The 27,567-nt window shown below is 44.6% G+C and overlaps 1 protein-coding gene across 1 annotated transcript in view; it reads left to right on the plus strand.

Annotated features, from left to right (window-relative positions):
• The window catches only part of RYR2 (ryanodine receptor 2), a 3,854,281-nt gene that overhangs the window by 3,429,361 nt on the left and 397,353 nt on the right, over nucleotides 1-27,567 (plus strand). Inside the window, exon 94 of the mRNA XM_069607971.1 lies at nucleotides 24,260-24,478. Within this exon, the coding sequence (XP_069464072.1) occupies nucleotides 24,260-24,478 (219 nt within the window). The remainder of the gene's footprint in view (nucleotides 1-24,259; nucleotides 24,479-27,567) is intronic.

Here is a 27,567-nt window from a genome sequence, read left to right on the forward strand (position 1 = left end):
CTGAACCAGCTTCACCACTGACGTATAGCAGTATAGGTTTGTAATTTTGGCAGGTACATTCTTTATTTTCGTGTTGTACAACACCATGTGCAGTTTCTTTTTGTCACTTCTTCAAAAATGGTGCGCTGGTCTTTAAGTTTTGATTGTAGTACAGTTAGTAAAGTTACGTCTTCTGTATCTTCTTCATAGTGACACATGGTGTTTTCTACTTCTGTCATAGCTAATTCGGCCTCATTTGCTATTAGTGGCTGTGCCAGTGGTTCTTGGCTTCCTGTTACAGAAGGTTGACTACTGTCGGAAGTGTCCTTATCTAGTTGGGCATGGAGTCCTTCTTCGTGTTGTTGTTCATTGTGCAACATTGTTTTGTACTGCGTAAAGTTCACATCGGTGATAGTGCTTTCATTTGCTTTGAAAGCGTCTTCATAGCAGTCATAGTTATCTAGTATCGCTTCTTCTTTTCTCCCTGGTTTAAAAAGTTGTAGCAGGGACATGTAATATAGTTCTTTCTGTTGAGGAGTTTTTAATGACAATTTGATATGATTAATTAAGCTTCGTTTGGTAAGTTTCACTAAGTTGCCTTCACAATCTGTCGCTCTATATTTACCTTTTTTTTCATCGGGTTTTATATTATTTTTGTATGCAGAGTTTTGGGCTATGTGGTATAGACACATGGTTTCCAAAGTGGTACTCCTGTTCGGGTAGTATGTGTCCAGTAAATTGTTTTTCAAAATGTCTTGGCTGTTGGGATCATTTTTGGCTATTGTTTCTATGTCTTCATATGATTTGAGAACTATTTTTCTAGATTTAGCAGGACCAAGACTTAGCCATACTATATTTTCAGATTTTCCATACAAAGCAGTACCGGTTAAATGATCTGCAGCTTCGTAGGCGCCACATTCTCTATTAGAGAGCATTTTCATGCCTAAACTGTACCATTTCGTAGATAGTGCTTTGTCTGATCATAGGTCATTCCAGAGGTCTTGCTCTGTTTTTTCTGCTTTTGTTAAGTAGGCTGCAACATATCGTGCAACTGCAGTGGAATTGTCTGCAATGTACTGCACATCTATGTTTGCATTCCATAAGAGGGCAATGATTGCATTGTAATCATTGATATATTTTGATTCTTCTGTTCTTTTTATGTAATATGTGTTCTTAGGTGATTTACCTTAAACACTATGTCTAACTGAAGACTTGAAGTTGTTCACTTCACCTGTTTCTGTAACTGGTCTAGGGAAACCAAAGTGGCATTTGGTAGTATTTCCCTTTGTTTTTGTATTTGCGACGACAATATTTGCCACATTTGTGTCTTTGAAATTGTACAATTTGTGCATGAAGGTCACTATGTCTCGTTTGTGAAGGGATTTCACAAGTGACATATTTTTGGATGAACTGCAAAACAGTGTCATCACTGTCCTGACCAAATTTAGGAGCATCTGTAATCCATAAAAGCACGTGGATATGTGGTGCTCCTCTGGCTTGGTATTCTTTTCTCCAAAAGAAGTGTTGCAATTCTCCGAGCGGAGGAACAGTTTTATTACAAATAAAGTGAAGCATAGCTATGAAATGTTGGTGGAAATATCTTGAAACATTAACAGGATCTAGAAAGCAGTTATCCAGGTGTTAGTATATCTATGTTTGTATTGTTTTTTTTTTATATGCGTAGGATATCATGTAAATCTTCCCATGCATATTCTGCACAACTTAATGTAACAAACCGAGTGGGTGGTCCAAGGTTTCTATCATACAACGTACATATCCGTGATGTCGGAACCAGTATTCTTTTGTACCACGCATGTTTGCAAACAGATTTGTAATGCTTGATTGTAAAAGCTCATCTTTTTCTTGCACTTTTTGTATTAATTGCATAGCTAAACAAAAGAGTTGACGGCTGGAAGGTTTAGAATAAATCTTGACCTCTGGCATTGCTCTGGGCAACCCTCCAGACCATCGTTCTTCGCCTGCCAAGCCATTACAAAAGGGGAAAAACCATATGCAAATCAGGCTTGGTCCCACCCCCAAAGGGGTAGTCCAGCCCGAACTGCTAGGTCACATCCCTTTTGCACGAGACCACAAGCATCCCCAGACATGTTTTAGCCTTGTTGGGCGTCATCAGTGAGGAGTAGCTTGGGTCTCTAGGCCCAGCAGGCAAGGGACCCACGTCTATATGTAAGTCCACGAGTTGTTGCCAATTTTTTTTGTCTTTTGTTGGTACACCCTTTACTAAGACAATTAAAGATTGCTCTATTGGACGTTGCACTCCTAGAGTGTGCACATTTTCTGTCGGATCTAATGGTAAATAAACTACTTTGCCACAAATGCCTTTCACCAATTCAGAGGGAGGTAGTTTTGCTGTTTTTGGCTGAAGGTGTATTATTGCTTGACATGGGTGTACTGTTTGAATTATGATGCTCTCATATAAATTGAGTTGTTGCAGGGGTTTTGGTAGTGGGAATAATTCCAAGTTATTTGTGATAGCATGTGAAGGAGTTTGGTTGTTGTCAGGTTTTGTAGTGCAGTAACTGCAAAGTATTAAGGGGTCACTTATTTCATATTTGTTTTCTGCTAAAAGGTAGAGAGATAATTCAAACCATTTGGAATCTTCATGGTCTTCTATTTTGTAGGTTACGTCTATAGTTTTTGTGTTACTTTTGTAAAAAGTTCTGCGGCAACACACATACACATGGTTTGGTACTACAGCGGATGTACTTTTAAATTTGAGTATTTTTTTTTTATGTGTGTAGTAGAAGGTTGCCATGTGCAGAATTGTTGCTAGTCTGTTCTAAAGCTATTTCATTTTGTAAGTGGCTTTCACTTCCAAAATATTTTCTCTGGATACGGTCGATTTCTTCTTGTAAGTCTTTGGGTGTACCATGTAGAAGAGTGTTATTTGATTTGGCTAGTTCTAAAGCAGGACTTTTAGCATAGTACAGTTTCTGGAATAGATTTCTTACAGTTGAATGGTGTGTTGATATCATTTTGATATCATGGAAGGTGCTTTTGCAAATAGGCCCTGAAATGCAGGCTAATGAATGTCCTTGTAGTCCTGTGTATTTGCGCACTGGACAGGTATCCATATTTTGCAGCATTTCATTTTGATTTTGTCTTTACCTTTCACATACTGATTGAGGAACTAGCGTAAAGATTTGAAAGATTTGATGGGATGTTGCACATTGACGTGCACAGCCATTTGTATACTGGACGTTCTGGTTCAGTCGAATGGAGAGGTAATTGTGACTTTTCTGGGGATATTTTGTAAGCAGTGTTTCTTGTTCCATCATGGTATCATACATTTTTTCATAACCTCGTCCACTGCTATGGATGGCAATTGTGTTTGTTTGTATTCTTCTTCTGTCACGACCCTCACCCCGAAGCCCCCCCTGGTCTACCCATGGGCCAGGGGGAGCCTTGACCACAGTCCCCACTAAATCCCAACCTAGGCCTTCTTGGGGCTAGTCCTGGTGCCTTTGGCGCCAGGCTCATACTTAATAATGAGTTTGTGCTTGGGAACTCATTTTTGTTACTGTCATTCAATGTGGACGCATCCACAGAATCAGGCTTCTTGGAACCTGGCTTGCAGAAGGATGGTTTGGGTGTGGCACCTTGGAACTCTTTTACCTGGACTTCTTTCTTGAAACTATTTAAACCACGCCCGACTGGACTGACATGCTTTGCGTTAGTTTGCAATTCTGCAACGTGACGCTCACCGCGTTCAGCTTCAGCCACGAACCTCGGGTAAACAGCATCTGCAGAAAAAGAAAGAAGACATTGTTAGAAAAGGTTGCAGCTTATATGAATTCCATCATTAGTGGTCCTCAGCTCTTCTGACCGGCATCCTGGAACCAACGCTCCTTCGGATCGACGGACCTGCAGAAAGGGAAAGACAAGGCATTAGACATTTTACACAATTAACGAACTCCGCCAAAAGGCTTACCTTCCCACTCCATTCAGCAACATCTCTGGAATTTTACACTCCGGCAGAGCGCCGCGACCTGTGAAGACAAAAGATAACAGGTTAGCAAAGGCAAGGCACCTTAGCGCTGCGTTAAGCGCCAACTCACCGCGTCTAGGGGCTCCAAAAACGCTAATACTTACCAGCGAACCCCGAATCCAATCTTTGCCACGAATTGGACTTCCACGTACCTGGAAGAGAAAAAATACATTGTTAATTCCAGAAAGGCATGCTAGGACAGCAAAACATCATAGCAATGAGACCTACCTGAAAGACTCATGTCGGGTCGGCATCAGTGAAGTAACTCGACCGCCATAGCCCAAGACAGCAGGACGGAGAACCCGCCAACATCAAGAACAAGGTGAGAGGAAGCCCAGAGGGACCGCAGACATATCGGGTGGTGGGAGGCTGTTAATCCCAGTTACCCGGTCCTAAACATTGTTTACCTGTATTTCTGGCAGGATTCTTCCGCTGGTCACTACTGGGCATTGCAGGGAGGGATACCTGGACACCGATTGCTGGGTGGCGCCCCCGTGGAACCAGGTGAGCGTAACATCTTCATTAAAATATGGTTCTGTGGTCGTGGTGTGACTCCATTCACTTCAACAGATATTTAAGAAGTTATTTTTGTTGATATTCCGTTTATTGAGAAGTTTTTTTGTAGTTTAGTACTTAGTTTTGTTAGTGGTTTCATCCTGTTTAAAACTAAAATAAATAACTTACCTTTGAGAAGGATTGCTCTGTCTACGAGAGCTTCTAGGATTAATTTTCTACGGTAGGTTTTAAGGGTTGTGCATGATTTCGCTCCTGTTCTTATTAGATTCTGAAGGACTCTGTGATGGAACATTTTTGCTAAAATACTTTTTTTGGTATGGTTACTTGCTAGTATATGAAGATTTATAGGAAAAGTTTTAGCAGTAGTGGTAGCCGAATTCTTGTTAAGCATTTTCTGTTTCGTTTTACATTTTGATAGAGGAGACAAAGTTTCTGTATTAGAAGCTTCTTTTCTTTCGCTAAATGACTGCATTAACTGTTTTGTTTGAACGTTTTGTACAAACTCTGGTAGAGCAAATGAAAATAAAAGTGTCCAAAATAAGCATCCATCTCTATTTCTGCGTTGCTTTCTGCGGACTTGCTTTTTGGTAGGCATTCTGTTCTGACTTGAGTGTCGTGTAGACCGTTGAGACCTCCGTCCCCAAGTGACGCACAGGGGAACCAAAAGAACCCCGCTATGTGACCTTTGGAGCCACAGGTGGGAGATGTTACTTCCCAGATCCACGGAACCTCTGGAACACCGATGCTTCTGCAAAAAGAACGAGGTTAAGTACCAGGCAAGTACAATATAACACAAGAATCAGAGGATCTGAATAATCTTACCTATCCGGTGGTTGGAAAACCCGGGAAACCTAGTGAAGGAGGTTCGAGACTCAGATGAGAGGCGGTCCCCAGAACAACAGGGAACGGAGTCAAGCGTGGACACAGGATAGCCCACCTGTGGAGCTGAAGATGTAGCTTGAGTTCCCAAAGGGCAATGGCGTAGAAGTCCAACAGAGTACCAAGGGATGATCCGAAGACAGGCAAGGGACGTGTCGAGGTTCAGCAATGGGTAAACAGTTCCAAGCAGAGGTACAAAAAGGGTAATCTGAGGCAGTCCAGGTGAGAGATCCAAGATCAAGGTAAACCGACAGAGTATATCAAACGTAGCGCCAAACAGAGTCGAAAGACAGCTGAGAAGCGGTGAGTGCTCCGTGCATCAAGCTTTATATACTGTGCGCTTCTGAGTCATGTGACGTCCACCATGGTCACGTGGGAAACGCCGCTCCGAATCACGTGAGCGAATGAATGATCGATGCGGAGGTGTTCCGCCGCCCCTTCTGCTGTATGATCTCCATGGCAACTGCGAATGCAGGTAGGGCTGCAACCGAGCACATACATTGTACCTGGTACGGAGCTTTCGGTCCTTTGGGGTAACCACATCACGTGAGTCTCGAACCCTGGAGGGAGTAGTGTGGGAACCCGGGGAAGGTGTTGTGGAGATGTTAGCAGTGTTCTGGTGTGCAGAGGAGCGTCTAACACATTCTTTGGGGTCTGTTGAAAAAAAAATAAGGTATGGGTTGGTCTGTTTTGCAATGTATGTGTGCTGTGTGCATGTGTGTATGAGTTTGATGGGAAAGATGTATGTGGTGGTGCGTGAATGTGCATTGGGCAGTTACAATCAGTTGGGAAGGCTATTATTCTGTTTGTATGTTATTACCCTGTGGTTCAGATGAGAGTAGAAAGTGAGCTAGTGGTGAGGAGAAGCATTAATAGTAAACGTAATGGTATAAAATTAAAACAGTTCTTTGTTTTGTAGTACTAACATTCTAAGGGTTGAGTATGTTATTTGTGTTCCAAAAAAACGGGGATTTGTGTGCCATTCTGCCTGCTAATCTCTGTTTAATAAATGGGGATTTGTGGGCAGAATGGTTCAGAAATCGATGTTTTTTTTGGTGCGCAAATTACATGAATGAACCACACAGTCTATTTGAGGAACAGCAAGAATATAAAGGTAGTATTGTACTTTTCTTTGTGGAATGAGCAGGTTTCTTCGAATATGTTGTTTGTAGTTTAGATGCTGCTGATTTTCAGGAGAGTGGTCTTCACTGCAATTGTAAAAGGAAGAAGTTAGTAATTTTGTGTGTTTATAACACTGATGTTAATGTACACGTTGATTTTTATGTTTTTGTGGTAGCATTCTTGTTTGAAAATCTGAACATAGTCAAATATAATGCATGCATACACTATGTGCAGCCTTTATATGTTATTTACAGTATGTTAGTTCAACATGCTTTGCAAATGAGTAGAATTTTAAGTTCATGAAATTCACTTGGTTTTTTTACAGCTGTGTTGTAGATAGCAAAGAGGTCTGTCATTATAGTAGATGGGAAAAATTTGAATAATTTCATATTATAACTAGATATGCGAACAATCGGGAGCACCTGAGAGGGAGATTTCACTACAGCAATCGGGAACATTTATTTTTCTCATAGGATTGCATTGGGATTAGAATTAATGTAGGTGGGAGACAGTAAAAAGTTGTGACTTTTTCAATGAAAAATTGGGAGTCTCGTGCTTAAATTGGGAGCGTTGGCATGTGTGTATTGGCTATGCAGATTTAGTGGCATTACTCTGTTTATATGGAATCATAAGAGTTGTACATGTACTCTGAATAAAATATGTATACCTGTACTTTGTAATCATGCATATGGATATTCATGGAGCTGCAAGTAGAAATCTTCGAGACTTGTACAGTAGTTTTTGTAGTAGGTGCTTTCCAATGATATGAGACTTGTATTCAGAGTGATCAACAGTACATTTGAAGTGCGGAACTCTGATGATGGAGTTAGATGTAGAGGTCTTGGATGTGATTGGTGGATGGTTGTGTGACTGCTTAGCTGTATCCAATGAGGGAATGGAACCGAGAGTCACGTGGAAAGTGTAGAAGGGCTGGCTAAGAGTTACGTGCCGTGCGGACACCGCGGCTGTCCACTGGTAGGGCGTGCCACATAGAGGGTTTTCCAGCAAATCCAGCATGGAAAGGGGACTGTAGGGATCAGCCAATCAGATGTTGACGTTGTTGATTTGTGTAGAAAGAGAGTGTGTGTAGTGAAGATGGCAGAGGTGGAGAAAGTCAGGGTGTTGGTGCTCGGAGATATGTTTGTCCATGGTTTACAGCAGTATTCTCAATGCAGGCATGTGGCAAACAATTTCGATGTTGGAGGAGTGGAGGTGTTGTGGAGCGCTGTGACTGATGCAATGTAGAGGCAATTCTCCAAGTTTGTAGAGATATGCCTAGGATGAACAGTCTGTCATGATCCATAGAACGTGTCCCTTTTGGACTTCCTGGTCTCTGTCACAATGGGGCTTGCACTCCTTGGTACTTCCAACATGGCCGTCTAACGTGGTACGCTCTCCACCAGCCTCCACATCAGACTTAGCTCATTCTAAAAAGAGACCACGCCCCGCGGCCCGCGCACCTCAACGCTACCACTTGCAGTGGCTAGACGTGTGCTCCGTAGTTCGCTGTAACTAATCTCTTGTTTCCTGGTTCCCAGACTCTTGATTTCCCCCTCTTCCCTTCCTCCCTCCTTACTCTGCCTTGATTCCTGGATCTTGTGTACCGCCTCCGAGTACACCTCCCTCGTTTCCTGGAGACTCCAAGTATCCCTGGACGCTGAACGCACGCTGGAACCAGAAGAGGCTCACGCGGGCTTGTACAAAACCCGATCCATACGCAAGAAGGCTCCTTCCAAGAATTCCTGCAAGGATCGAACTCAGGTGAAAAAGGGGGAAATCCGTGACAGTCCCCATGTGGTAGTTTTGCACTATGGTGCTTTCCATTTTGGCTACGTGAGTTCCCCTACTTGGTTGGCAGATTTGGAACAGTTGGTTCAAGCAGTAATCAACATCCTTCTAAATGCGAGCTGTCATGATGCCTACCCCAGGAGCACCAGGCCGGGCCCAGCACCCCCGGGAGCAGGCATCACGCCCCCGGGGAAAAGCCCAGCGGCCCTATATAGGGGCTCTTTGGACTCTGTCCTGGCGCCGTTGGCGCCAGGCTCATGTTGGACATCAGTCCTGGCGCCATAGGCGCCAGGCTCATAAGGGGAAGTGTTTGGTGCACTTACCTGAAGCAGACCATGCTGCACACTCACCTGATGCAGACCATACTGCATGAAGAACCAAGCCAAATGAGGCTTAGGAGGGACTATTTTTCTGAAGGAACTATTTTGTTACTTGGGTGGGGCTGTGGAAGAATACTCACCTGGAACTTCTTCCAAAGCTATTTAAGCCACGCCCGGACAGCCACACGTGCTTCGCGTTGCATCCCAGCAGCTGAACTCTCACCGAGTCTGCTCCTGCACCTGGACTCCAGCCGCACCCGCCTCGAACCTGGAACACCTGTAAGGGAATAAGAGAAGAGAAAGGTGAAAACCAAGAACTTATTCAACCTTCTTACCTGCATCCGGAATCTTCACGCCAGCATTCCTGAAGGAAGACTTCCATTTAAAAGCACCGCATTGCTCGCTGCAGCGCCGCGCTTCACTCACCTGTTCCCGAGACGCCGCCCGGCTCCATCGCGGCTCTCAGCACCGGTCGCCACATCTCTGCACCTAGGGGAGAGAAGAAGAGATAAAAGGTGAGCAAGGGAACACAAGAGGAAAGCCGAATTTTCAGCCATATTACTTAACGGCTTTTCTTGGTGAACCATTCCACATCTCGGGTCGGCGCCGCATCTTTGGCAGGCATCGCACCCCGGCCCCTATGGGGAAAGGACAAAAGACATTACTGGAGAACTACAAAGACATTTAGAGGGGTCGCCCTCATCACTAACTCACCTGATTTTACCACCGGCAATTTAACCCCTCAACGCCCTCCACGCATCGCCTTTGTTCTGCACCTGAAATAAAGGACAGAAAAAGACAACATAAAAGGAGGCTCACACTTGAACCTTTGCATCTTCATACTTACGGCGTATCGCTCAGAAAAGTCAAGTGGATGTGCCAGCGCCATTCTGAAAACCAGTGAAGTAACTGGACGAACGCGCGCCCCTGCCCCAGAAGCAGGATGGAGAGTTCATCCTTCCAAACCATAAGGTGAGCTTAAACCGGGGGTTTTGGAGGAAGTCAGAGAAGAACGAAGGGGGAAAGGGGGGAGCAAGCACACTATTCAGCAGACAGTTAATCCCCTTTCTCATCTGCAGAAGGATATTCCTACGGGCCAGACAAGCAAGATTTGGGGGTCCTGTTCAATCGGTGGTCCGAATTCTGCGCATCACGCTTGAAGAGGCCACAGCAACCCAGACCAGCGCCTCCGTGGGAGCCAGGTGAGCATTACAGAACGCGAAGCCTTCCTACAAATTCCCACCCAGGCGCTATGGAAACTTCCGAGACTGGCCAGTTGGCCCAACTACTGGGGGAATTACGGGCCGAAGTACACGCCGCTCGTCAAGAGACTAATGCTCTCAGGAGGGAAGTGATTGTAACAAAGGAAAGAGCTGATGACCTGGCTAGACAGCTTTTGCAAGGTCAAGCTGGACAAACTCCTTTACCCGGTTCCGGAGGGAACCCCGCTCCTGTGTTTTCCAGTAACCCAGTGCAGATTAATCTACCTGGAAACATGCCGCTGGCCCCACCCGAACGCTTTGCTGGAGACCCCAAACGATTCACCGTATTCATGAATCAGTGTCGTTTGCATTTCCTGTGCAGACCTGGGGCCTTCCCTAATGACCAGACCAAGGTAGCCTTTGTATTGTCATATCTCAGCGGCAGTGCTGTCGATTGGTCAGTTCCACTGGTAACTCAAGATGACCCGATTCTTCGTGATTTTCAAGGATTTCAAGCAAGCATGGAAAGGTTATTTGCTCGTCACTCCCAGGGGCAGGCTCTAGATGACGAACTTCTATCTCTGCGACAGGGCAATCAAGACCTCCTTTCCTACATTGCAACCTTTAATAGACTAATTGTGGAAACTGGGTGGCCTGAGGATAAAAGAATCACGTTATTTTATCGAGGTCTACGCAGAGAACTTAAAGATGTCCTGGCCCAAGTTGTAAATCTGCCCCAAGAATGCTCAGAATATATAGACTTAGTGGTCCAATTGGATCACAGACTGCAAAACAGAAGCAGATCGGTCCAAGTTTGAGTCCCGGGTGTTAGTCAAGACCCACGCTAACCTCAAGGGGGGTGAAGCCTCTGAGCCAATGCAAATCGGAGGAGTTAAAGGACCTTTAACGCAAAAGGAACGTGAAAGAGGACGGCAGATGCACGTATGTCTTTATTGTGGATCCTCTGGACACTTTCTACGAGATTGCCTGGCAAGGCCGCCCAGGAAGGTGGTAGGAGCCGCTGATAAAATCCATGAAACCTCTGTATCGGGAAACGACCCCGCCCGACAAGCGTAGGGGTCCGCTTGCCGAGCTTGAAAACGAACTCTCAGACCTCGCATTTCACTGTGCCAATGGTCCTCGTAGATCCGGAACAGCCTAAGCGGTTGCATGCAATAAAGGCATACATCGATAGTGGGGCTATAGGAAACTACGTGGATCGTGAATTGGTCTCCAGGATTAACCTTCCCCTGCGTCCTAAAACCAACAAAGGTGTCATCACCACAGTTGATGGAACCGAAATTGCCTCGGGACCGGTAACACATTCCACAGCTGAGGTGACACTTGTAAGTCCGGACGGCCATCGGGAGGCAGTTGTGTTTGATGTAATCAAGGCTCCACAGTTTCAGGTTATTCTCGGAATCCCTTGGTTAGAGACACATAATCGTCAAATTGATTGGCGAGCGAAGAGAATAACCTTTCCAGAGTGTGCACGAACCTGCTACCCAGAAAATCTGAAGATCAGTCTAGCGTCAGTAACCTCTGTCTCCATGCAACTACCTCCGGAATACCAAGACTTTCAGGACGTCTTCCAAAAGGAACAGGCCAACACGTTACCTCCTCACAGATTGTACGATTGCCAAATCGATCTGGTGCCCGGTGCACAACCCCCTTGTAGCAGGATTTATGCCCTTACTGAGCCGGAGAATCTGCATTTGAGACAATATTTAGATCAATACCTAGCCAATGGTTTCATTCGCCCGTCAAAGTCTCCGGCATCCTCGGCTTTGTTCTTCGTGCCCAAAAAAGAAGGCGACCTTAGAACTTACATCGATTACCGCGCATTGAACCAGATAACTGTTAAAAATCGTTACCCTCTGCCTTTGATCCCTGAACTCCTTGACCAGGTGAAGGACGCTTGCATATACACCAAGTTAGATCTCCGGGGGGCTTATCATCTGGTACGAGTAAAAGAAGGCGACGAATGGAAAACGGCCATCCGTACAAAATATGAACTATTCGAATACCAGGTGATGCCTTTCGGGTTGTGCAACGTGCCTGCTGCCTTCCAATTCTTCATGAACGATGTCCTTCGGGAACTCATCGATGTCTGTGTTGTCGTGTATATCGATGACATTCTGGTGTACTCCTCTTTGGAATCTGATCACAGAAAACATGTCAGGGCCGTCCTTGAGAAATTGCGCCAGCACAAACTGTTTGCAAAGCTGGAAAAATGCGTTTTCCATACCACCGAGGTTGAGTTTCTTGGATTCATCCTGACACCTAAAGGGGTCCGAATGGACTCACGGAAAGTGGATGCCATCCTCAAATGGCCATCACCTAGTTCGGTGAAAGGTGTCCAAAGCATGCTTGGTTTTGCCAATTTTTATCGCAGGTTTATCCCGGAATTTTCACGGGTGGTGCAACCCATCACTGCACTCTTGCGGAAGAATAAACGTTTTGAATGGACCGAGGAAGCTGAACAGGCCTTTCAGGAATTAAAAGCTAAATTTACGCCTGCACCTATTTTGAAACGCCCGCGTCCTGATCTCCCATATATAGTCGAAACCGACGCATCCAGTTTAGCCATGGGAGCTGTCCTGTCTCCGAGAGACCCCGAAACCAACCAACTGCACCCCGTAGCATTTTGGTCCAGAAAGTTCTCGCCACCGGAGATAAATTATGCAATCACCGATAAGGAATTATTAGCCATTAAGTCCGCCTTTAAGGCTTGGCGGCATTATCTTCTTGGCGCCAGGCATACCATCACCGTGATCACTGATCACCGAAATTTACAATATTTAAAAACTGCCAAGGCTCAGTCTTCACGACAGCTCCGATGGGCTTTATTCTTTGCTGAGTTCGATTTTGTAATCACCTACCCTCCCGGCTGTAAGAATGGCAAAGCGGACGCGCTATCTCGAATTGGAATGGGAGAAATGGACACAAACTCAGATCCTGTGCCGATAATTCCTGAACAAAGGATCTTGGGGATAACCACTTTACAAACCCTTGAAGACATTCAAGCACGGGTAAAACTATGCTTGGACTCTTCAGCCTTGCAGGATTGGATCAAAAGGGGGTCTGCCTTTTCAATCAACGATGGCTTACCTTACTTCCAAGGATGTTTATTTTTGCCAGAAAAGGAATTGCAAGAACTGGTTATTTCCCGTCATCACGATACTTTGATGGAAGGACATCCTGGCATTGCCAAAACAGAGGAAAAAATTAAACGACAATTCTGGTGGCCGTCCTGGCGAAAGGATATTAAATCTTTCGTGATGTCCTGTGGAGTTTGCGCCCAAAACAAAGGTCAAAAAACAAAACCCGCCGGTTTTCTTCAACCCTTAGACATTCCACCAGCACCTTGGCACACCTTGTCACTAGATTTTATCACGGACCTGCCCTCTTGTAATGGATACAATACTATTCTGGTTGTGGTGGATTTATTTTCCAAGATGGCCCATTTTATTCCGTTGAAAGGATTACCTTCAGCTTTCGTTCTTGCCAAGGAATTCCTCGAAAATATCCGTGTGCATGGATTCCCGTCCATACTAATCTCCGATCGGGGAAGCCAGTTTATTTCTCATTTTTGGAAAAAGTGTTGTCAAATTGCACAAATCGACGTAAGACTCTCAACCAGCCACCACCCACAGACCGATGGTCAGACGGAGAGAACGAACCAGACCCTTGAACAATATCTACGATGTATGTTGCACCAATCGGAGGGTAATTAGAAGGATATTTTATGGGTGGCTGAATATGCATACAATAACTCGATACACTCTGGAACTGGACAGAGCCCCTTTTATACCCTATATGGACATCACCCTCGTATTTCAGACTTGGACTCACCTTTGAACCTCGAAATGCCCGCAGTGGACCATTTGCATTCTACGATTACTCAAGTCTTCAAGGATGCTACTGCACACTTACAACATGCGAAAGGGAAATACAAAAAGAATGTGGATCTGCATCGAAAGGAGGCGCCTCCATACCAAATAGGGGATCAAGTATGGTTGGCTACCAAACACTTATCGCTCAAGGGACCTCGGACTTTTAATCCAAGGTATTTAGGCCCTTACTCGATTAAAGCTATAATTAACCCAGTGGCAGTGAAGCTAGATCTACCAGCTAACATGCGGATTCACCCCGTTTTTCATGTGTCGCTTTTGAAACCAGTCCAACCAGGAACCAGATTAATAAAGCCACCAGAAACACTCCAGATAGATGGGGAGCCTGAATTCGAGGTGAAGAACATTTTGGACTCTAAGATCTCAAAATCAAAACTTTTCTATCTAATTGATTGGAAGGGGTACGGGCCTCAGGAAAGATCTTGGGAACCCAGCGACCACGTACATGCACCTCGGCTAGTAAAAAGGTTCCATCGGAATTTCCCGAACAAACCGAAAACCTCCTGGTGAAAATACCTTGGGAGGGGCCTTGGGGGGGGGGGGGGAGTGCTGTCATGATGCCTACCACCGGAGCACCAGGCCAGGCCCAGCACCCCCGGGAGCAGGCATCACGCCCCCGGGTAAAAGCCCAGCGGCCCTTTATAGGGGCTCTTTGGACTCTGTCCTGGCGCCAGGCTCATGTTGGACATCAGTCCTGGCGCCATAGGTGCCAGGCTCATAAGGGGAAGTGTTTGGTGCACTTACCTGAAGCAGACCATGCTGCACACTCACCTGATGCAGACCATGCTGCATGAAGAACCAAGCCAAATGAGGCTTAGGAGGGACTATTTTTCTGAAGGAACTATTTTGTTACTTGGGTGGGGCTGTGGAAGAATACTCACCTGGAACTTCTTCCAAAGCTATTTAAGCCACGCCCGGACAGCCACACGTGCTTCGCGTTGTTCTGCATCCCAACAGCTGAACGCTCACCGTGTCTGCTCCTGCACCTGGACTCCAGCCACGCCCGCCTCGAACCTGGAACACCTGTAAGGGAATAAGAGAAGAGAAAGGTGAAAACCAAGAACTTATTCAACCTTCTTACCTGCATCCGGAATCTTCACGCCAGCATTCCTGAAGGAAGACTCCATTTAAAAGCACCGCGCTTCACACACCTGTTCCCGAGAAGCCGCCCGGCTCCATCGCGGCTCTCAGCACCGGTCGCCACATCTCTGCACCTAGGGGAGAGAAGAAGAGGTAAAGGGAACACAAGAGGAAAGCCGAATTTTCAGCCATATTACTTAACGGCTTTTCTTGGTGAACCATTCCACATCTCGGGTCGGCGCCGCATCTTTGGCAGGCATCGCACCCCGGCCCCTATGGGGAAAGGACAAAAGACATTACTGGGGAACTATAAAGACATTTAGAGGGGTCACCCTCATCACTAACTCACCTGATTTTACCACTGGCAATTTAACCCCTCAACGCCCTCCACGCATCGCCTTTGTTCTGCACCTGAAATAAAGGACAGAAAAAGACAACATAAAAGGAGGCTCACACTAGAACTTTTGCATCTTCATACTTACGGCGTATCACTCAGAAAAGTCAAGCGGATGTGCCAGTGAAGTAACGAACGCGTGCCCCTGCACCAGAAGCAGGATGGAGAGTTCATCCTTCCAAACCATAAGGTGAGCTTAAACCGGGGGTTTTGGAGGAAGTCAGAGAAGAACGAAGTGGGGAAGGGGGGAGCAAGCACACTATTCAGCAGACAGTTAATCCCCTTTCTCATCTGCAGAAGGATATTCCTACGGGCCAGACAAGCAAGATTTGGGGGTCCTGTTCAATCGGTGGTCCGAATTCTGCGCATCACGCTTGAAGAGGCCACAGCAACCCAGACCAGACCAGCGCCTCCGTGGGAGCCAGGTGAGCGTTACACGAAAGTACTTTTTCCCAACATTTGGGAAATGCCATGTTGGTTTGGAATGTAAGGGTTGCTTTGGAACATGTTATGTGAAGATTTTAGTTGTAAAAAAAGAAGAAAGCCCCCCCCCCCCAAAATACAAAATAACAGGTGTCTGTCTGGCATCTGCAAAAAAAACAAAAAAAAAGGCTCTTTTCAGAGTCCACCTTAAAGGGGAAATGGCGAACACTATTTAAATGTACATTCACCACGCTCAGATCTTCTATATGTCCGCGGACATGGCGGTAGTCTGCGGACAGCGCGTATTACATATGGGGATTTTGGGGTGGAGAGGCATGCAAATGATCAGAGCTAGGGATTGGTCATTAAAGTTTAATGGGTGTGTTGTGTAAGGAGAGATTTAGTGAGGACGTCTTTTTCCTGAGAGAAGAACAGATAGCTATGGCTGTGTGTTTTCGAAAACAGATTATCTTGATTTTGGGAGACTCATGGATACATTGGTTGCAGGTGCATGCAGAGCGTTGTGGTGTATCTGCAGATCTTGGATTCCCTCATGTGGAAGTGTACTGGCATGGAGTGTGTGGAATGAAGTGGCTGGACTTGGTACCTCTCTGTGCTACTTTACAGACAGAGCGTCATCCTGACATAATTATAATTAATTGTGGAGGGAACAGTTTAGGACATATGTCTGGAATTTCTTTACAATTTGCAATGAAAGAAGGACTTGAGAAGGTTATGGACATGTTTCCAAATTCCCAAGTCATTTTTTCTCGGATTGCGCAAAGACAAATGTGGCTGCGTTCTTCTTCATTTGGTCCACAAATAGAGAAAGCGAGGCGCAATGTCAATAAGGCTGTTTGTGCCTTTCTAAGAGATGTTGGCATGTCCTCTTTTCACAATGTATTATATTATGTTTCGTAGCACATTCATTTTTCGCAGAGATGGAGTCCATCATACATATGCTTGCAATCAGATTTTTCTTAGAAATGTACAAAATGCATTGCTACCTTTTTTTGGAATTATAGTCATCTATTTTGCACTAGATGTTGACGAATCCAAGTTTTTCAAACACAAAACACCACCAAAAGGCTCTTTTCAGAGCCACCACTTACTCCGAGAGAAAAGTGCATTGGTTTTGTTAGGGCAGCACCCCAAAATTGTATCTGTCGTAGGACTGTCCGCAGACTTTTAAAAAATGCGCAGGGGCCTGCACTGTTTATTTGGTAATTCTATTTTTGAACTGAGAAAGGCGGTTCTGAAAAGAGCCTTTTTTTGGGGGATTTTTGTTTTATATTTTTTTGGCTTTTTTTACACACGACACACTAGGAGAACGTGGAACGAAGTTAGCTGTCGCTTCATGGATGTCGTACCAAAGCTGTACAAACCACGTCTCCCATGACTCAGCACCAATTTGCACTTGTTACAGGTGACCCTGTTTGCACGTGCTTTTGGTACATTACTGTAAACGGTAAACAACCGCCACACCCAAGACTCCCGGCGAGTGCTGTAGCAGGGAGTTCCTCCACCTCATTCTCTACATCCTCACGTGTGTTCCCCTCTGCAGGCCCTTGGGGAGGTGGTGGTGGTGGAGGGTTTAGGGGTGGCACTGAGGCTGATGTCGCAACAGCAGCCATGGATGCCATTAGGGTTGATGAGGTAATCTCAGCTACAGCAATAAAGGCAGAAAAAGTCAATCTGCAATAGCCACAAGTACAATGAAGATCAGCTGTGGGGTGTGGTCTTTTATAGGGGAGGAGGTGTGCCTCGAGAACATAACGAACACTCAAAAGCTTTCAAAAAGTTACAAGAAATATGTGGAAAGCCAGGGCCATTGTCTGGGACATGTGAAATGGTGATTTTTTTACTGTAAAATAATTTGGATTGTCTAAATAAGTTGTTTTAAAATGTTGGGCACCCGGACAGAGTCCGCAAATTAGGACACACGCTCCGCATGGGTGCGGTCACATGATGACATTGGGAACATGTCCACAAAGGGAACGGGTGTCCGCAGGACAGCAAATGCACAGGAGCGGTCGTGCGCATGCGCGTGGGTGTTCTACGGACAGTGTTCGGGTCCTGAAACTAATTAAAAGTGCAAAACAAGTGAGATGGACAGTTACGGACAGGCGCGATGTTCGCAGGACTTGCGGGCATGGTGCGCATGTGCATAGATGTTCTGCAGAGTGTACGGCCAGGTAAGTGTCCTTAGGACATCTCCATTTTGATTGACTACGGACATCCCGGACACTGCGCCTGTTCAACGGACAGTTCCATCTTGGTGCAAACAGTACGGACAGGTATAGTGTCCTTAGGACATCCACATTTTGTTAATTACAGACAGGCTGGACAGGCGCGCTGTCCGCTGACATTTTTACTGCTTTAAAAAAAAAAATAAGACACAAACAATTTCATTACAAGAAACAACTATTTTTTATTATATACATATACACAAATTATGAGAGGGGGAAGCCGAAACTGATACAAAAACAGGGGAAATAGGGGTTTGGAGAGGATGGATGGGAGGGGATGAAGGGATGGAAGTCTCATCAAAACGTTTATCTTGTTGTTCACGGTTTGGGGATAGTTCACTGGGACATGGAGAAGGGGGCACAGGTACAGGAGGGACAATGGTACTTAATTTTTTCATTGATGTGGTCCTCCACTAGTTGCTGCAAACTATTGAAATTTTCCTTAAGCATGTCTACATTTTGTTCAATGCGTTCGAGAGTCTTTTCCATTGTGTCTTTTGGAGTAACATTTTCAATGTTTGTATGGTCTGTAAAAAATATATATATATATATGTTAAGTACACATTAGGTAATGATGATTAATTTACTTGTATAGATAAGTGTCTACCATTATTATCACTGTTTTCAGACATTTCCTCATGTGGAAAACTTTCTTCCAGCCACTCCAAAGTACTGCACATTTCTGTGTGAAAAACAAAAATATATTAATTATACTGTACCTCAAACAAAAAGTACAGCAATATATACATAAAATTAAGTTTACTTACTAGTTTCTGGTAAGCTGTATTCATTGTGTTGTGTAGGTCTACTGTTGCTTATACCTCCAACATAATTACCTCACATAAACTGCAGAGCTATATCTTTTTTGTTATGGTATAATCCATTTTATTACATATCGTACTGGTTGATGTGTTAAATATATAGGTTCCACTGCTTATTTATTAATATATATAATGTGTATATGTGCTGCTTTTTGAACTTGCATAGTGTGTATATGGTATGATAGAACAATTTCAGATACCCCCTGTGTGTTTGGGTAGTGTTGATGTCATCCGTGACCGTCCGCGGACATCAAAATCATTAGCGGGGTGCTCGGTATGTTGTAAGTTAATTGTATATAAACTAAGGGAACCCTAGTACACATCTATCAAATTTACACTATGAAAATGTATATTCAGTAAAAACACTTTGTTAAAGGGACGTTATGGTTAAGTTGCGCTATGACATTTGTGATGTCATCTTTGATGTCCTTGGTGTTAGTCTTAGCAGTGAACAGTGGTGGGACAAATTATGGTTGCTTACCTTACCATAACTGGCGAATTTCAAGGGTTTTTCGGTTTTACTTGGAACCATAACGTCCCTTTTAACAAAGTTATTTACTATATATATAAATATATATATATATAGATAGATGGGTTACCTGGCGTTGCCTGTGTCCTGATCAAGTGGTGTCTCATGTGCCCTGGAGGATGTTGCTCTTGTCGGCAAGTCTTGCTTCAGTTTGCTATGGTGTCTCGTGCCCTGAAGAAAGTTGCATTTGTCCTCTGGTCAGCAAGTCGTGCTGCTGTTTGTTGTGTTTCAGAAGCTCTTGATATTGATTTTCGCTTTGCATCAGAGGTTCGTTTTTGTGCTGCATGTTTGTCACTCAATGGCTTCAGCACATTCGAGAAAATGCCCAATAAAGATTGATTGATTGTGCTCTCTTCTTGTGAATGAACTTAAGTTAACTGCAACCTGACCATTTCCCATGTTTGTAGTGGTGCGATAAAAAAGATTTTTTTGGCATATTAGATTTTTGCATCCAAACAGACTATGATCTTGCCCCAGTCAAAAGAGGAACCCACGTCTACCAAACTTTGCATGGATTCAACGGTGTGGATCTGTATAGCCGGACAAACATATTTATTTAAATGTATAAAGCGCTCAACGGCCCTGGGGCATCATGGCGCTGTTACAGTATATTCACTTAAATACATCTTACAACAGACTCTTAGGAACAATATTGAAGGGGTTCAAACAGCAATATGGTAGGCGTCTCCCATGGTTACAGGGGAACAACATTCAGGTACAGTATAGTTGAATAAATTGTTTTTTAGCGCCTTTCTGAACACTTTGCAAGAATTTTCCTTTCTTTGTATGAGTGGAAGGGCGTTCCAAGCTTTTGGGGCTAACACTTCGAAGCCTTGAACAATATGTGCTCTTTGATCGGGAGCCATTGGGCATCTTTTCTAGCCTGGGAGATATGTTCTCTCCTAGGGATACTTACAGCCTCTCTAAGAGCATTATTTTGCATTATTTTCAGTTTGTTAATGTAATTGGCAGATGTACCTAGGAGTAGGATGTTTCAGTAATCCAACTTCGCGCCAATGGTGGCTCTCGCTATGTAGAGGCAGTTTTTTGGCGATAAATGAGGTTTCACTGCATTAATGATTTTTGTCGTGAGAGCAGCAGATGATGATATGGCGCTGACTTGTCTTTCCATTTATAAGGTAGAGTCCAGGTATACACCCGGGGTTTTCACTGCAGCAGATACTGTGATTACAGTATTTTAAATGCTGAAGGAGCTGTATTTGTTGTCTAGTTTGTTCAGGGACTCTTTAGGGCCTACCAATAGAATTTCTGTTTCTTCCCCATTGAGACATAGGCCATTAGGTGCCATCCAGGCCTGGATGATGGCATGTGTCTTCTGAATGTTGAGGTCTTGCTCATAGTCACCTGATGGGAGAAGAATTTGTGTGTCGTCAGCATAGTTGGAAAAAGCTATGCCGAACTCTTCTAGGTCGTTACACAGGGGTAGGGTGAGGGTAGGGTGAGAAGATTATAGAGAGTAGGGGATGTGCAGGATCCTTGTGGGACTCTACACCCAATGGGGGAATGGAGTAGCTAATGCCTGATCAGAGAAGACCATCATGGCTCGGCCCTCCAAGAAGGACGTAATCAGGTAGTGGCTTCTTGGGAAAAATGGGCGGTGTCCAATAGGTGTTTGCACAGTATCTTGTGGTCGACCAGGTCGAAGGCAGCCAAGAAGTCGAGGAGTAGGAGGAATGAGGACTTGCCCTTGTCCATGGTTTCAAGTACCTGATTCTTAAGATCAAGCAGAGCTGTCCCTGTGCTGTGACAAGGACGAAAGCCAGATTGTCTTTTACCGAGAATATTGTGTGCTTCCAGGTAAGACTGGATCTGCAGATACGCAGCCTTGTCCAGAATTTTTAACAAGACCGGAACAGTAGTGATCGGTCGGTAGTTGTTAGGGGACTCTGGGTCAAGGGTAGGTTTCTTTAGCAACGGCTGAACCCAGGCTTCCTTGAGGGATGGTCGGACGATACTCAAAGCAAAGGAACCATTCATAAAGGCGGTGACAAAAGGGGCCAGTGCTGCCGCACAGTCTTTAACTAAGCTGGCTGGGCAGATGTCACCCTTACAGAGCAATGGTTTAATATTATTTGTAATCAGTAGGACTTCAGGTATTGTTACTTTCCTAAAGGCAAAGGTTTTTGTTTGTTTGTGCCATGTGAGCCAACTGAGGGTGGCCTGGTGGCAGAGGGTTTTGATTTAGGTGACAGGACCTTGGGCAAGTTGTTGAATTGTGTCTTGATTCTTTCCTGTAGTGTTTTGATTTTGTCTAACATGGCATGTTGAATGTTATTACACCATGTTTCATCTTTCTCTTTTGGTTGTGTAGAGGTGGGGGGATGACCAGTTCATTAAAGATAGCAAACAGCTCTTTTGACAGGGAGTTGGCTTTTTCAATTCTAATGTTGTAGGCAGATGTTTTGGCTGTAGAAATAGCCTTTCTGTACGGTTTAGCAACTGCCAGGTAAGTGTCTCGTGTAGACACGGAGGGACTTGATTGCCATACGGTCAGTGCTACCCGTTTGGCAGCTCGTATATCTAGAAGTTCGTGGGTGAACCAAGCGTTAGCATGTAAGATATGCTTCACTCTTTTTTTTTTCTTTCCAGTGCGGCCACAGCATCTACAGCCTCTTTAAGAGTGGCATTGTAAAGCTCTACTAGTTCTGTAAGGTTTTTTGAGATAGGATGTGCTAGAGCTGAGGCCTCCAGGAGAGGCAGAATTATGTCTTTGGAGAGTAGTTTTTTTAACCTGCCCATGGCAGCGGGAATGGATGGGCTCAGATTACCTCTAATTTTAGAGGGTATAAGGAAGTGCAGAAAGATAGTGGTTGGTCCAGGGCCGTGGAGTGTTAGAGCTGATGTCAGCAGCACAATTGTGATCAGCTATCCAATCCAATATGCAACCTTTGGTGTGAGTCGGTTTTTTGACTAGCTGGATAAAGCCTAGTTCAAGCAGGGCTTTGCCTTTCTTGTCTTTAGGATCTTTGAAGCTGAGATTTAGGTCTCCTAGGAGGATGGCTCTTGTATTGGTTTTTAGGTTGTCACCCAGGAGGTGTTTGATGTTGGCTTGGAAATTTAGAGGGGGGCCTGGAGGGTGGTAGACTACATGTAGTGTTATAGTGTCATTTGGTGAGAAGGATATTTTCACTGATAGAGCATCAAAATTGTCTGCATTATTAGATTTCATTTGTCTGGAGTTGAGGGTTTCCTTGAGAATTAGGGTGACCCCTCCTCCTTTGTTGGAAGTTGGCGGAAGATTATGTAATCTGGTGGTAGGGTTTGGCAGATGGCTGGTCCGGAGGCTTCATGTAACCAGGTCTCTGTGATGGCTAGGACGTCTAGATCCAAGTCCGTGTTGAGGTCATGAATCTCTGTGGCATGGGCTGACATGGATCGTGCATTGATTGTACACATTGGATTTGGGTGGTGAGGTTGTTCCCTAATTTTGTTTTAGTGGAGACGTTGTTTTTATTGGCGGTGGTGCTTAGGGTTTTTGGCATAGGGGTGGTGGCAGGTGAGGGCGGGTGATGAGGTTGCTTTCCTAGATGCTTTTCATGAGTAGCTGAGAAGTGGGCAGAACGGGTACCTAGCCTATGGTTCCTCGGGGGTATGTAGGGACCTGTACTTCCAGTGGCGACTTGGGCATTGTAGTGGTACGACTAGTTGCAGGGATGGGAGCTGATGTGGCAAAAGCAGTATATAGGTTTGGTATGCCTGTAAGAAGTGCAGGGAGGAAGGGTGTGGGTGGTATGGCATAAGAGCAGAGCAGTATAGGCAACATGTCATGGTATTAGTGCTACTGAAATGAGGCTAAGTTATTGCTAGTCAATTACAGTGGGCTAATGCTAGTATAAACTGCAGCAGTGCTAATCAATTACAGTGGCCTAGTACTAACATGAACTGAGGCAGTCAAATGACGGTGGGCTGATGCTAAACAAGAACTGGGGCAGTCAGTTACAGTGGCCTAGAACTAACATGAACTGAGGCATTCAAATTACAATGGGCTGAGGCAGTCAATTGCAGTGGCCTAGTAGGAATATGAACCAATGCTTTCAAATTACAGTACGCTGATGCTAAAAATGAGCTGACACAGTCAATTACAGTGGCCTAGTACTAACGTGAACTCAGGCAATCAATTACAGTGGGCTAATGCTAAGCAAGAACAGAGGCAGTGCAATCAAATACAGTGGTGTTCACAACTGCACAAACATGTCATACGAGTTCCAATGTGGAGGGTGCAACAACAGGTACAGTGGATAAACTATTTAAAAACTTGCAGAGAGCAGTAGTTAATATAGATAGTGCTGCATGCGATACAGTAATCGGGGAGCAGCATACAAATTGATTACGTGTACCAAAGACTTTGGTTGGATTGCGTACGTGCATAGAGTATAGTTGTCTTTGCAAAGTTACTCTGTGTGTGGTGATGTTTCCGGGATGCAGCTGTGAGACTGTGCTGCTGTGAACGTGGCTTAAAGACTCGGATCAGGCGAGTGGGGGCAGGCGAGGTAAGCGACAAAGAATAGGGGCTCAGGCACTGTGGACTGGTCATACCTGCATACATACATTCCGCTTTACATATAAAGATGTACCTAACCATACTGATGTGCATATTGGCAGAGCAAGTGGTTTGCTGGTTTAGCCATCCTGTTCAGCATGCATCTTACAAAATATTTCCCCAAGATGTGTGCAGAGAATTACTCCACCATTGTGGAACAGCCTTCTAGTCCACATTATGCATTTTCTCACCAATCGTTTGTGGCATCAGTTTATTTATTGTGTAAAATAAGATAATATGCTAAACTATATTTTCAAAGCGCAATTGATATTGACATCCTGCAATATTAAGCATATGAATGCAAAGCTTGTGTTTATAAAGTCTTGAAAAAAAGGATGACCAGTAAGTTGAATTATTATGAATGATTCATTTATATGTTTTCGTAGTAACCAAGATATATAATATTGTCAAAGAAGCATTCGTGTTTGCACTCAATTTTAAAGAGAATTTTAAACTCCATATTGTTTCAACAGGTATCTACCTCTGCTGTAATGGAAGAAAAAGAAATTGCCATTGAAAGCCCTTGCTTTGGTCCCAGGATGAGCGGTATTGAGGGCCATAGCAGCAGAGTTATCACTGTGCACTATGTGTTGGAAGAAAGCAGTGGCTACATGGAGCCAACGTTGCGGATTCTCGCCATCCTCCATACGGTCATCTCCTTCTTTTGCATCATAGGATACTACTGTTTGAAAGTAAGTTGGGGGACAACCTATGTTTGAGTTTGTGTGCTAGAGAGATGATTGTGGAGGAGTGTAACTTCTCACATTTTACAAATCCATAAATAATGGCACTCCTAAAGGTTCTGTTGGCGTATAGGTGTTTGCTCTGAACTGTCCATACGTTTGGGAATGTTTAAAAAGAAGACTGCAGAACATGTTATGCGTCTTATGTACATTGCTGCACCTGTGCTTTGAGGTTGGCTGTGTCCTCATCTCTATGGGAACGTTGGCGAAGATGTATTCGCTATCCAAGATGGCGCCGTATTTTGAGGTTGGACCCATCGCAAGATGGCACTCGCGCACAGACGGTACTGATGTCATGGCGTCAAAATGGTAACCTTTGTACAGAGCAGATCAGAGACCCTGTGAGTGCAAGAATAAAGCATGTGACTTCCTAATAAGCGGTGCATCATAACTCTGTTCCATCTCCTTGTTCCCATATGCTCCTTTTGCTTCTGTTGTTCTTCCCAGGTCTTCGCTGCTGCTTTTATTTCTCCCTTTCCTTCCTAGTATTCGCTGCTCAGTGATTCTCCTATATTCCTTGTCCAGTTCTTGCTTCATCCTTGCTGACATTCGAGGTCCTATCTGCTATCAGAGATCTTGTGTGCTGTTCTTCTCTTGCTCCAACAATGGACTGCTTAGGAGGTTTTCCCCTGCTCATTGGGTTTTCTCCTAGTTTGGGACTGCACTCCTGTTGAAGCGCCTGGCCCTATGTTCCAGCCAGAGAGGCATGGTGGCTTGTCAGGGAGGCAGGCCTTACCTGAGAAGTGTCTTGAGAGCGTACAGGGAAGAGGTAAGCCCTGTCGGGGGGACTTGTTTGACTTATTAAGATCAAACTGCACCACTCTATTTTCAGCACTTAGCATCCACCACTAACCATCTCTTGTGCCACTCATTATGAACCACCATCTGTTACTTGAAAACGGTGGCATTATTATACACCTGCCTTATTTCTACATGTTGTCGCTCTGTTCTCACTGTTAATTAAACCTGGTGTTCTGAGCCTGCTTTTATAGCCAATAGATTGTCAACTATAAACATACATTTAGACAAGAACTTAGGAGGGGCTTAAAAAATATGTTCGATAATAAATTGAATGGTTGTATGCTTCATGCTCCATTTAATTCCCGTCCTTAAAATACTGGTTGCAAAGCAAGCCTGATATCACCTGATTCTTCTGAAACTAAATTTAACTCAATTCCTGGATCTTAAAACTGCACACTGTGACGAATCACTTGAATGTCCCCCTTCTCCCCAAGTGGGACCTCTCAAACTCCTAGTAAGGCTATGGAGGTGCACCAACTCTGCAACACTCTCCCTAGGGGGTAGTGGCAAGTGGGACCTCACAGAGAGAGACTCCCCCTTTGGGGAAAAGGACTCCCATTCCTGTCAGGAACACCCTAGAAAACATCCCAACAATACCCCTTTGAACATCTCTTATGAAGACTTGTACATTTTTCTTTAAATCAAACATCCCATTTAACTGGGATGAGGATGATGATGTGTGGAGGAGGAGAGAAGCCCTCTGACAGAGAGAGACTTGAATGTACGCCGGAGAAGTATTGACTATGTCACACGTTAGAGGGGAGGAGATTGGAGAAGAGAGAATATCTGTGTGTTACAAACCAACGGGGAAGCTGGTATCGAGGTGAAGTTGAACATGCAGCATCCTGTGACCAGAAGAGAATGAGAAACAGTAGTGGATCCACTGCATTTTACCAAGAGGCAAACAAGAGAAGTAAAGCCGGAAACAGGCCGTCCTGACAATCAGTGAGAAGGGAAGTGGTGGCGTTACCATGGAAAGCTAGCGGTCGACCAGGTGTCCCAGAAGCAACGCAGACACCACTCTGCGACTGAAGACGTGGAAACTAACGATCATGGAAATACTGAGTGCCCATGCTTGATGACAGAACAAAGAAGCATTGAAGGAACAACAGAGGTCAGTCAGGCAGAAGATAGAACCAACCCAGAGCAAGTAGAAGCCCAGCCGACGATTTCCCTAAGAGCAACAGGTAATAAGGAAATCGGGAGACCCGGGACGGGACGGAAAATCGTTATGGAACTAATCATACTTGTCTCATTCAAGATGAAGAGACTGGAATATTGAAACCCAGATGAGTGATTGAGAATCGTTATGGGACCCATCATACTCATCCCAGTCAAACTAAAGGTATGGTAATATTGAAATCTCAAGAAATAAATAAGGATCATCATTAGACGGCTCCTACTCAAATCAATCAAGACCAATAAAATATGATCAAAGAAGAAAGTAAAGCTTTACGTGAAAAGCACGAAGATAAGGCTGGATCTGAATATATCTCCAAATACTGATACCAAAAAGGGATCAAATATTGTGAACTATATAAAAAGGGAGAGAATACAAAAGAAGAGCTACATAAAAGTTGGATAACTTTACCATGGGAAGAGAGAACATCTCTGTAGAGTGAATCAAGAGGAGAGTAATCACAGAGAACACTGTCCTAAGAAAAAAGAAACAAAAGCCCAACAAAGCATTGAACAAATTGTGTGAGCTGATGTATTGCTCGCCCAGAGTGCACGGACAGTCATTAATCACCAGCGCAATTGCAGAGCCAATACTTTAAACGCAGGTAGACGACGCAATGACTTACAACCACACACACGCTTAGAAAATAATGAGCACTTATACGGCTATTTATTCAAAGCTTGGAAGCAACAAGTGATAACACAGAAATAAATCACAGAAAAGACAGAGAATTTAAAAGAAAATACATCACCGTGGGCGTAACTGAATCCCTCCTCTCGCCAAAAGCAGCTGGAAGACGCCGATAACAGCCAGGCCGAGAGCACAACAGCCCACAGGTATGCCAGACAAAGGCGTCCCCCTTCCGACTGAGGTCTTTGTACTTGTCTCGTCTGACCATTGAGGGGTTCTGCATATATGCACTCCTCAAAAAGGGGTGGAAATTTCTCGAACCTTCTGGCAATGCACTTGCGCATTGATGGGCAACCATTGGTTGCCAGCTGGGTCAACCAACAGTAACCTCAAGGAGCAAAGCGCTTCCCTCCTCTAAGAACAAGCG

The sequence above is a fragment of the Ambystoma mexicanum genome, chromosome 4q (genome assembly GCF_040938575.1).
Source record: "Ambystoma mexicanum isolate Mex_15411 chromosome 4q, UKY_AmexF1_1, whole genome shotgun sequence".
Taxonomy (NCBI): Eukaryota; Metazoa; Chordata; class Amphibia; order Caudata; family Ambystomatidae; genus Ambystoma; species Ambystoma mexicanum.